Below are 12,681 nucleotides of genomic sequence, written 5' to 3' on the forward strand. Positions count from 1 at the left end.
TTTTCTTTTTTCCTGTTTAGAATATAACTGAGCCTTTAATTGTCATTTATAAGGGATTTATAAAGCATGAATAGTCCTCACTTTAGATTAAGTCACAAAACTAGATGAAGATGAGTTAAAAAATCATTTATTAACATACAAATTAACTATTATTATATGCCTGAATAATAAGATATATAAACATTAATTTCAATAGTTTATTAATCATTCAGGGTTTGAAATTGTGACCATTTTGGTCGCATATGCGCCCGAAATTTTATCTATGCGACCTTAAAATATATTTGGGAGCATGTGTGCGAGTGCATAAAATTGTTGTGTGCGACCAGTTTTTACTGCAAAATGTTCACCACATGCGCGGATTCGGGAGAAATTCACGCAGAATGCATCTCTAAGCTCTTTGTCTGCACATGAAACGCGAAACACAGCGCTCAGGAATGGTTTAAAACAGTTGTCATGTCAACTTGCTGCAGTAAACAAAACCAAGTCCGTAATGCTTGCCCCGCCTTCGCGCTCTTCTTATTGGCCCACCACTGCTCTAGCACTGACATATCAGCTGTCAATCACTCAGTCAGTGCCTTCTGGCTTGGGATGACAGAGAGAGCGCTACTACAGCGAAAAACTGTAAAGCGCTGAAGATGAGCATGAAGATAACACTGACAGATTTTGATTTAGAAACCATGACATCTAAAGTTACAAATAATGACACATCTTACTAGTGACCATGTGCTGAATGTTAATCCATCATCTACACTTTTTCAAGAGTGGATAAAACACTTCTGTTGGCTTCAAGTCCACTATGAAAAGTCTGTGGGATGGAATTTTCAGGTAACTGTTCGCCACATCTAGCACGAGAGCTTCTGTTTAATCCTTCATATAATCGCCAGATGCTGTCCGCCGTGCAAGTGGCAGCTATATGTCAAATTTAATACCACGTACACCATCGCAAACGGGCTTACACTGAGTAGACTAACATCGCCACTCATAAAAAGACCGATATGGCTATTAACATGACGTATGCATATAATAAGACACAGTATATGTCAAAAGCATCAGTGCAATATCAGACAGCACCCGTGAGAACAGCACAGGTATATCGTTAGTAGATTCATTCATGTCAAGCAGTGCGTGCAGGGCCGGTGAGCGCTCCGTGTATGCTTTGGTCACTCAGTTCTGTTTCTATTTTCTTGAGATAACGGGATTTCGTTGAGACATATTTTCCTCATGCATGCATATATATATATTTTGCTTGTTAGTTTGATTACTGTTGATTTCAAATGCAATAAATCTGTTTGTATAAAACTTGTTGTAAACGTGCTTATAATTGGTGGGTGCGACTAAATTTTGGCTGTTGCACCTACATTTTTAAAGTTAGGAGCACCGGTGCTACCAAGCAAAAAGGTTAATTTCGAGCCCTGTCATTTACCAACTCATTCTGAATGATCTTAAAAAAAACACCAACTATGCTTAAATAACCAGTGTGTGAATAATGCGATACTTAATTTAATAATGAAAAATAAATCATTAACAAAGTATGAAAGTACAGCTATTAAGCACATAATAAAAGAGATTGTAAATCAAGAATACAGCATTTGCAGCTGCAGTTATAAACTGCTTACGTTTATTAATGCAGAGTTGATGCTTAACAAATAATGAATTCACTATTTGCTTATAAATAGTTCATGTAGTTATTATAAAGTGTTACAATTTTATGATATATCTAAAATTGTAGAATCTCACAAATCCAAATTTTATTTAAGGCTTGAGTAATGTAATAGTGTGAAATATGTGTATAATTGTCAGACAAATCTTTTTTAAAAGTCCTTTAAAAAGATCTCAAAGTGTAATGTGTGTATTTATATAGTGCATTTATCGTGTATGGCCATACACCCAAAGCGCTTCACAATCATGAGGGGGGTGTCTCCACACCACCACTAGTGTGCAGCATCCACTTGGATGATGCGACAGCAGCCACAGGACAACGGCACCAGTGCGCTCACCACACGCCAGCAATAATTGGAGCGGAAAGTCAGTGATAGAGCCAATTCAGGATGGGGATGATTGAGAAGTCATGATGAGTAAGGGTCGATGGAGGGAATTTGGCCAGAACATCTAGGTTACTTACCTACTCTTTACCAGAAGTGCCATGAGATTTTTAACGACCACAGTGAGTCAAGATATTGGTTTCCTATTCAAAAGACGGCGCTCACTGACAGTATAGTGTCCCTTTCATTTTACTGGGGCATTAGGACTCACACAGAACGCAGGTTGAGCGCCCCCTGCTGGCTTCACTAACGCCATTTCAGCAACCTAGCTTTCCCATGTGGTCTCCCATCCAGGTACTGACCAGGCTCAGCCCTGCTTAGCTACAGTGAGTAACTGGTCTTATTTAAGACTCGAGTAATGTAATAGTGTGAAATATGTGTATAATTGCAGGGTTCAACGCTAAGGATTTTTTTATACGGGTCCGATCGGGCCATTGGTTGAGATTTTTACTTGCCCTGCCAAAATTTTCACTGGCCCCACCAAAAAAACTAAAAAGTTAATAGCTATTTCTTCGTGACATATTTTAAATAGTGGCAAAATTATGCCTGTGAATCTAGAATTTAAACATTTTAAATATGTTAATAAATGTATAATGAGCAAAATTCAAGATTTTATGCAAATGAAAGAGCAGTATGAAAAATGTGCTGGTGTTTTAATGCAATTCTAAATAATTTTTATGAAAATGGCTTGCCAAACTGACAACTGTTTTATTTATTTATTTATTTTTCAGTTTCTTAATTTTGTACCCATGTAATTGTCTGCTTCTAAGACTTTAGAAGCAGACGTTTTCTTTTAGCCTCATTGTTTAATTTTGCCGCCATGTTGCCATCTTTTCGCTGTACTGGTTGTTACCAGGTTACAAAAAAAAAAAAAAAAACGTGCTTATCCTTACTGGCCGATAGGGGACAGTAGCAATCCTGTCTACTGTCCCGAGTGTCTTTCACGCTGGCCCCGGGCCACCGGGCAGTCCTTATTGTTGAGCCCTGAATTGTCAGACAAATCTTTTTTAGAAGTCCTTTAAAAAGATCACAAAGTGTAATGTGTATTTATATAGCACATTTATCGTGTATGGCCATACACCCAAAGTGCTTCACAATCATGAGGGGGGGGGTGTCTCCACACCACCACCAGTGTGCAGCATCCACTTGGATGATGCGACAGCAGCCACAGGACAACGGCACCAGTGCGCTCACCACACACCAGCTATAATTGGAGCGGAAAGTCAGTGATAGAGCCAATTCAGGATGGGGATGATTGAGAAGTCATGATGAGTAAGGGTCGATGGAGGGAATTTGGCCAGAACATCTAGGTTACTTACCTACTCTTTACCAGAAGTGCCATGGAATTTTTTACGACCACAGTGAGTCAAGATATTGGTTTCCTATTCAAAAGACGGCGCTCACTGACAGTATAGTGTCCCTTTCATTTTACTGGGGCATTAGGACTCACACAGAATGCAGGTTGAGCGCCCCCTGCTGGCTTCACTAACACCATTTCAGCAACCTAGTTTTCCCATGTGGTCTCCCATCCAGGTACTAACCAGGCTCAGCCCTGCTTAGCTACAGTAAGTAACTGGTCTTATTTAAGACTCGAGTAATGTAATAGTGTGAAATATGTGTATAATTGTCAGACAAATCTTTTTTAAAAGTCCTTTAAAAAGATCACAAAGTGTAATGTGTATTTATATATTTAATGTGTATTTGTATTTATTTATGGCCATACACCCAAAGTGCTTCACAATCATGAGGGGGGGTGTCTCCACACCACCACTAGTGTGCAGCATCCACTTGGATGATGCGACAGCAGCCACAGGACAACGGCACCAGTGCGCTCACCACACACCAGCTATTGGTGGAGCGGAAAGTCAGTGATAGATCCAATTCAGGATGGGGATGATTGAGAAGTCATGATGAGTAAGGGTCGATGGAGGGAATTTGGCTACAACACCTAGGTTACTTACCTACTCTTATTACTTGCAAGAAGTACAATGGAATTTTTTAACGACCACAGTGAGTCAAGATATTGGTTTCTTATCCAAAAGTAGGATGCTCAACGACAGTATAGGACATTAGGGCATTGGGACTCACACAGAACGCAGGTTGAGCGCCCCCTGCTGGCCTCACTTACACCACTTCAGCAATCTAGTTTTCCCATGTGGTCTCCCATCCAGGTACTGACCAGGCTCAGCCCTGCTTAGCTTCAGTGAGTAACTGGTCTTGGGCCTCAGGGTGATATGGCTGTTGCCAAAGTGGGATGTTTCCCAATGCATGCTTATGTTAATTTATTACAAATATATATACAGTCAAGCCAAAGTTATTCATAGCCCTGGGGTCCGTTCTTCGTACCTCGCTTAAATGATCTAAGATTATTTGGCAGATCCCGGATCTTTTAATCTTGATAACTGATCTCTGGATAATTTGGTTCTTCAAACAAGTTCGCGAATCAGATTAGAATGTCTGGATGAACTGATCTGAGATCGCTGTGTGTGTTGTGAAGGACAGATCTATTGATCATCGAAATCATGATCAGCAATGCAACGATTGGCTGACGGCACAGCAGCGTAATGACATCATCTGATTAATATTTAATTATCCATGTGAGCAAAATTACATCAAATTAGCAGTAAACGGCTTGTTAAATATGACACGCAATAACCTTCCACATTTGTTGTGAGCTGCAGGCTTTACACTTTCATGTGTCAAGAGTATTCATCATGTATTTCAATGCATATCAATGTATTTAGTTCTACATTTAGAGAAGATTTTCTTTATTATTGTAGCCGTTTTTTAATCGGTGTAAAGAATAACTGGTTGTTTACAAAAGCATTTTCATATTGGTAAAGGCATCTGCAACTTTTGTGAAGCATCAAATCACCGGCATATTAACTATCAAAACATGTTTATGACTGCATAAATGTATTATTGCTTTAAAAAAGAGTCACATATTCTGCATTTCTATTGTACACAATTTGTACTAAAGCGATCTAAACTGTTCATATCAATAAGTTTACTCTTTGCACCACCAGGTGGCAATCTTTGTACTTTCATTTCGAGGGTGCAGATTGCATAAGTTTTATTAATATGTATAACTTTATTTATTTTATTAATAACTATAACTTTATATATATATATATATATATATATATATATATATATATATATATATATATATATATATATATATATATATATATATATATAGTTAAAAAATATGTACTATATTCCCAAGTGTAAATAACTACTACTGTAAGAAAATATCAGAATTCGGAACATACTTTCAGTATTATCTTTGCTTGAACTGAGCCGATCTAATCCTGTTTATATGAATTGAACCTGCTCCCGATCAGGTTTGACCTAGCAGAACTGTTGCTATGACAACAACTCTCGGATCAGCTTTGAAGAACGAAACGATCCTGGATCGTGTCAAATCGTCAATATCCAAAGCCAGCTAACTGAGTAATCCACGTACGAAGAACGGACCCCTGGCCAATTCTGACTTTTTTTTCCCCACAGTGATGCCTTTCATACATCTTTTGGGAGAAGCCGGTGTCATTTCAGGTCACAAAAAAACTTGCTGGTTGAACGAAAGTAACATTCAGTCAGGATTTGCAAGGGGTATATATAATTTAGATATGATTAAATTATATATGTGTATATATGATTGCAATATCTCTTGCCTATTTGAGTAATATATCAAGATATTTCTCCATTTCAGATCCACAAATGAGAGTGCTTTCACAGTCATGCTTCTGAAGCTGTCATAAGCTTTTTCTCTTTACGTTTCAGATCTTTGGCATCTGTCTGGCTCAGAATTTGGTGAGTGACATCAGAGCGGTCAAAGCCAACTGGTGACCCTTTACAGACCAGAGAAATAACAGTTTACACACCACTGAGCTGCAAAGTTCCTCTCTATTAACCCTACAGACGCTGTGTGTTAACTCTACAATAACCCGCTGTCCATCAATATGTCCGTCTTATATATTTTTTATGTGAAACCAAGCTCTTATAGAGGCTGGAGATAGCTGGAGTGATCTGTGATCGAACATGATTCCCGTTTTCATCAACCTGTGGACGACGTGCTTATAGAGAAACACACAAATCAACCACTGAGACTTGAAGCGGAGCAGCCATGAACCTAAAACAAAGCCTTACAGCAGTGTGTGTGTGTGTTTCTCTGTATGCTTCAGCTTTTTATAGTGACTCTAGCTTCTGATTGGCTCTCTGTTGCGCAGGGCGTCCAATCAGAACGACGTACTTGATAATAATGACATGTAATGCATTTATTTTGTGTGCGTTCGGTTCTACCACTACTGTTGGCGAGCGTGTTGTTTGTCTGTATAGATTTTTTTGGTCGAGAGCGTAAAAAAAATCCACTATTTCCGCTTCTGAATCTTTTCCGTCTTCGCTAATCTGCTAGATAGATAGCTGTAGTGACACTAATGATGTATTATTATAATCATGATGCTGCTTTAAGTCATAGATGATAATATACATCGCTATACTAACCAACTGTACTTTTGTTTGCGTATGATCATGCCTTATTGAGCCCTACAGAGATGGTAGCAGAAGCCGTTTCGCAGCACATGAAGCTTTTATTTTGTTCCCCGGTCTGCGTCATTTGCATGCGATCATCTGTAAAGAATGACATGCACGGCAATGCAGGCCTATTTAAACACACGCACATATTTAGATGCATATGTGTGTGTTCTTAACAGTGCATTTCACATGCATTGAGTCATGAGCTACCACTGATAATGTGCAAAGATTAAGGATGTCCTGTGTATTTAATCATTTGTACTCTGATTTTGAGGCTCTTTATAACCTGTGTTAGCATCAGAGCGAATGCTGAAATGTGGGATTTCTCTCCTGTGGTGTTTTCTGGAGGAGTTCGCTGACTCCTGCTGGTGTAAATAGGTAAAGCGGATGAGATTATATGCTGAAGAAGATGTTTAGACCACTTTTTGTGTGCAACCAAATGGGTGACTTCTCATAAAATGCAGCAGGGTTGCATTTCATTGAGAAAAAATTATTAAAAGTATAGCTAGTTAATGAAAGTGGAGCACGTTTAGCCTCAAATTCTGATTACCATAAATAAAAAATTGCATATATAGAAATTATGAAGCGATCACTTGGGAATTGTGAGGTTTTCAGGATTTACTGAGTGTGTTTGATTAAATTATTTAGTTTTTTATTCTGTAAAGGTCAGATTAATGTTTCTTTCAAAGTTTAAATAAGGAATAATTGGTTTAAATCTTATAAAAATTAAACAAGATATAAACAAGTAAATAAACAAGGTGAAATTCAGAGTTGTTAAATTATGTTGTCATGAATTGAATATAAACATCTGAAATGATGCTCCAAATGACAAGATTTAAATTTGCAAGAAATATGCAATATTTCTATTATAAGAAATATATATATATATATATTTTTTTACTTAATAAATACATACATAAATACATAAATATAAATTATAAATGTCATAAAAGTAGCAAACATGTCTAAAATTATGTTCTAAATGACAACATTTTGAATTTGCAAGAAATATTATTCTGAGTTTTGCAGGAGTTTCACTTTAGCACATAATTGTTATGCATAAACCCTGAGAAACTGGATTAATTTGAATGCTTTGTTTTCTCCTAGCTGTATATATTTATATATTTAAACTGTAATAAAAGTGCACTGCCTCTAATTCATTTAAAAATAATTAAATCACTGTAGTGCAAATATGTATTATTGTGCTAGGAACTTAATTATTCAGATTAATAGAGAATTAAAATCATCACTATTTTTAACTTTTATAAAGGTCTGATTAATGTTATAAAAAATTTAAAACACTTAATGAAAAAAAGTCAACATAAAAACTTGATGAAAATAAGGATTATTATCACTTTATTGCTAAATTATTCTGTTGTCATGAATTAAATATAAACATGTCTGTAATGTTGCTCTAAATGACGACGCTTTGAATTTGCAGAAATATGATTAGGAGTTTACAGAACTTTTACCTATCCACATAAATATAAATCATAAACATAAATCCATAATCATAAATCTAGAGAAACTGAGAATTTCTAAGTGGTCTTTTGAATCTTTTTTTATTTTTTATTAGCTATAATAAAAGTGCACTGCCTTTAATTAATTGAAAAATATTAATATCACTGTAGTGTAAAGCAATATGTATTAAAGTGCCAGGAACGTATTAATCCAGCTTAATGAGAATTAAAATGCATAATTTATTTTTATTTTATATTCTTTAAAGGTCTGATTAATGTTTTTTCCAATTTTTAAATAATTAAAAATTGGCCCAAATGTTCAAAAATAAATCAAGATTTAAACATAAAAACATATTCCACTAAATTGTCTTATATTGAATATAAACATGTCTGATATTTTGCTCTAAATGACAACATTTTGAATTTGCAAGAAATATGATCAGAAACAAAAATAGATATTTTCTTTTGCTTAAGCACATAATTATAAATCATAAATTCAGAGAAACTGAGAATTTCCAAGTGGTCCATTGATTGTTTCTTTTTTTCTCCTCTTATAGATGCTTATATTTATACATTTGAACCATAATAAAAGTGCACTGCCTCTAACTAATTACAAAATAATTATATCACTGTAGTGCAAATATGTATTAAGGTTCTTTGAACTTAATTATTCAGCTTAATAGGAATTTAAATCCATAGTTTTTTTTTATTCAATGAAGATTTGTTTATCGTTTCTTCCAAATTTGAAATAATTAATAATTAGTTTGAATCTTATAACAATAAAACGAGATATAGACATAAAACTTGAAAATAAGGATTATTCCATTCAATATTGCTAAATTATTGTGTTGTCTTAAAATCAATAAACATGTCTGAAATTATGTTACAGAATGTGCAGGATAATGTATATCACTGTAAAACTTTCACATTAGTTAAACATACAAACCCAAGTTCACCACCTGCCTTGAAAATGTGAGTCAACTCAACCTAAAGAGATTTCAACTTAAGATGTTGCGTTTTAGGTAAATATATTGTGAAATTTAACATCTTAAGTGAAAACAAAGAATCTCTCTCTAAGCTGAGTTGACTCACATTTACAAGGCAGCTCGTGAACTTGAGTTTGTAAGTTTAACCAGTGTGAAACGTTTTACATATCACAAATTTATAAATAAGAAACTGAAAAGTGGTCACTTCACTATAGTGAATATATCACTATTCCACTATAGGTGTATACATTTATATATTTAAACTAATAAAATAAAAGTAATTATGATAATAAAAGGGCACTTCCTTTAATTAATTTCAATATATATAGTACCGTAGTGCAGCAACAACAAAAATAATTGAGTGACAAAAAATTAATTCAGCTTAATTAGAATTTAAATTATGTATAGTATAATATATATTTAATAAAAAAAGAATAAAATGGTAATGAGAATTTAGGAAAAAATGTGTGTGAAATGCAACCTGAAAATGTTTTTGTGAGATTTACCCAAATATTTGTATGTTTTTTATATATATATATATATATATATATCTTTCTCTGATTTCAATTGCCTTCTCTTCTTTTGTTTCTGCACAAAGACTCTTAACATTCCCTTTTAGGGCCTCTTGCATATCATGAATGTAAAGATAAACTCTCACTAATGTTGTGTCATATATATATATAAATAACCTTCCCTTCAAAGTGCAATGCACAGACATATGTGAATAAAATGTATGTTTGTCCGCCTGTAGGCACACAGCTGAAAACATGGACTGTGCAGTGAATCAGACATTCCTCTTGCATGCATCGGCTTTATTTCTGCGTTGTTGTTTTTTTCTTTCTCTGCTGGTTCAACAGAAGCAGTTTTGATGCATTGAGCCTTTTTTTGCTGGCTGTTTTCTCTGCCAGCTGTGGACGTTTGTACGTTTACAGTCATTGGAAATGTTTAAGCACAGTTTTGTCTAGAGCTGGAGTTTATGATGCGATTGTGAACGCAGTTTGTTGATTATCCTGACGTCACTCTTGTCACTTTTAATGCGCTTTTTAATTTGCTAAAGTTTATGTGCATATACAAATCTATATTTTTGGTTTTATATACATTCCCATACTAATTATCAAAGTGTCTTCACAGAAATGTTTGGATTCTACCTCATCATGGAGAAATGACTTTATTGGTGGTCGTTATTTGGGGAGTCAGAACTCTTATGCAGCAGCCATGAACATTGTCAGAACAAAAATACATGTAGAAATAAAGCATTTTGGATACTGAGTAAAGTAGCAGGTCTTCTCTCGCGCTCACAGCTTTGGTAACATTTTACATGATAAAGGGGTGTTCAAGAAACCTTTATAATCATGACAGGTTATGTATTCTAAGATTTTATGCATGCTTATGACAACTGTGATTAACATATTAGCTCAGTTATGTCATTTTAAATGCAAGGATGTTCGCTTGTTAACAAAATTTGTCATAAACCTGTCATAAACATTGTGTCATTATAGTTTATAGTGTCATTAATATTTTTCTGATCACTTTTAGTACTTGGTGAATGATTTTGGCATTAAAAATTCTCAATAAGTGTGTCAAATACTTTTCAAATAATTTTAAAATGGTGTCATTATTATTTACATTTTAATGATAAATTCAATTTATACTCTGTAGTTGAGGTCAAAAGTATGTTAATGACGCTGTTATAAAAATCATAACTATAATGGTTTTGTGACAGTCATGTTTATGACAGGTTTATGACAGAAGTAATGTTGTCTTAACAAAGACATTTCTAATAACATCATCTCATTTAAAATGACATAACTGAGCTAATGACACTCACTCAAAAAAGTGTCTGCTGTTTGTTCAAACTACGTATTTAAAATGAGCTGAAACAACACAATTCTTAAGGATTTGTTTGTGACAACTTAATTCGTTTATGTTCACTCAACTTAAATTTGTAAAAAAACTGATAAGCTAACCCGACTCCTTCATGTTATCCCAACACAAATTGTTTGTGTGGAACCCAGCATTTTTGCAGTGCTTGATGATGGTTGTCATAACCATCTCATTGCCATTTATAGTGTCATGTCATGATTATAAAAGTTTCAGGCTTTTTTTTTTTAATGATGTAGATGCAAAGTCTAAAGCACATGGCGCAAAAGCATTAAGGGCGTGTCCGAATACACAGAAATACGCTCTGCGCCCTAGCGCATGGTGTAACAGGGTTGTGCTTATTCTCTTAATGAATCCTGGATGCGTTTTAAGCATAACCTGCATTAAGTTTGTTTGTGTCTCACATTCCCTTTTAGAGTCAGTTGCGACGCGCTATGGAGCATTTGCTGTTTACATGGTGGACTTTGTAAGTGTAAAAACTGAACGCTTCACTAGTGAGACACCAGTGAAACAGCATCTGCAGTGAGAATAAAGAACAAGCCTCCTCCATTCAGCCTCTTTACTTTATCTTTACTTTACTCCTTTACTTTCGTAGTAAAGAAACAGTGTTGTATGCACTCGAATAAAGACATCCATTAGCCTACATATTTAATTTCGTTTGTCAAGCGCAAAGATTTCGTTCAAAACTATTACTAAATTCAGTTCTGATCTCCAGCAAACAAATAAATGGGTGATGCAGACGTCTCCAAAACCACACAGGGGGACAAAACTAAACTAGTTTTTATTAAAACAAATATAAATATGCATATAATAGATAATGCTGCTAATAATAATAACATCATACTAATGCAGATTGTCGTGAATAAACTAAAAAAGCCCCCTGAGATGAGGCATGGAGGCAGTGGTGTTTATATTTAAAAAATAATTTTTTTTGTAACATTTTAATCCTTTAATTTTTTTCGTTTGTAAAGATATTTGTGTATTGCTGTACATTCTGTGTGTATTCAGCAATGTGTATAGATTTTTGGACCAGCATAGGCTTGGCATGGGCCGGTGTAAGTTTCTGATGGTATGATAACCCTGGATAAAAATATCAGGGTTTCGTGATTTTGCAATTACTGCTCTAAAATAAGTTCTTTTTAAATGTTTGAGTAAAGCTAACTTTGAGCTAACTTTTGCCCCATTGAACACAATATATTTTATTTTAGGAAGGATTTAAAATGTTTTAGAACAGTAAACATGTCAGGCTAAATAATTAAAATGAAAATAATAACAATAAAAAAACATATAAAAAAACCTTTACATAAACCTTACGCAGGGTATAACAAAACATTTTAGCTGTTTTAAAACCTTGACTTTTCCAAACCGCAGTAAACCTTGAAACTGGTTATCATCCTATGCCTAGCATAGGCGCATAACGTGCTCTGCCTTGGACTGTAGAGCAGCTTTATTGTTATTCAATTATGCTGTCTATTTCAGCTCCTTAATTTAGCAATGCACAAACAATCCACCTTAAAGCCTGGTTTATACTTCTGCGTCAATTGACCGGCGTTACTCACGGCGCAGGCAACGCGTGTGGCTGTGCATTTATACTTCTGCATGCTGTCTCTGTTGGTCTGCATTAACACTTCCGAAACGCTAGTTGGTAGTAAAGTGTTAATGTTCCTCTGTGTCGAGTTTCTTCCCTGCTGCTTTGCTTTTCCTGAACACTTTCGGGATGTACAAGTGACTCAAACTCGCTCATTTTGAGGCAGGAACCGGCGGACGTGCAACAAC

General features: G+C 35.1%; 1 protein-coding gene across 4 annotated transcripts in view; it reads left to right on the forward strand.

The window, feature by feature from the left end:
• tspan17 (tetraspanin 17) overlaps positions 1-12,061 on the forward strand; it is a 63,420-nt gene extending 51,359 nt beyond the window's left edge. Inside the window, exons 8-10 of one of the 4 annotated variants that reach the window (XM_073921197.1) lie at positions 5,829-5,858; positions 6,874-6,956; positions 9,776-10,293. In XM_073921197.1, the coding sequence (XP_073777298.1) occupies positions 5,829-5,858; positions 6,874-6,891 (48 nt within the window). In that variant the 3' untranslated portion in view covers positions 6,892-6,956; positions 9,776-10,293. 4 annotated transcript variants of the gene reach the window in all.
• Positions 12,062-12,681: the final 620 nt, after the last annotated feature.

The sequence above is a fragment of the Danio rerio genome, chromosome 14, assembly GCF_049306965.1.
Source record: "Danio rerio strain Tuebingen ecotype United States chromosome 14, GRCz12tu, whole genome shotgun sequence".
In the NCBI taxonomy this organism is placed as follows: domain Eukaryota; kingdom Metazoa; phylum Chordata; class Actinopteri; order Cypriniformes; family Danionidae; genus Danio; species Danio rerio.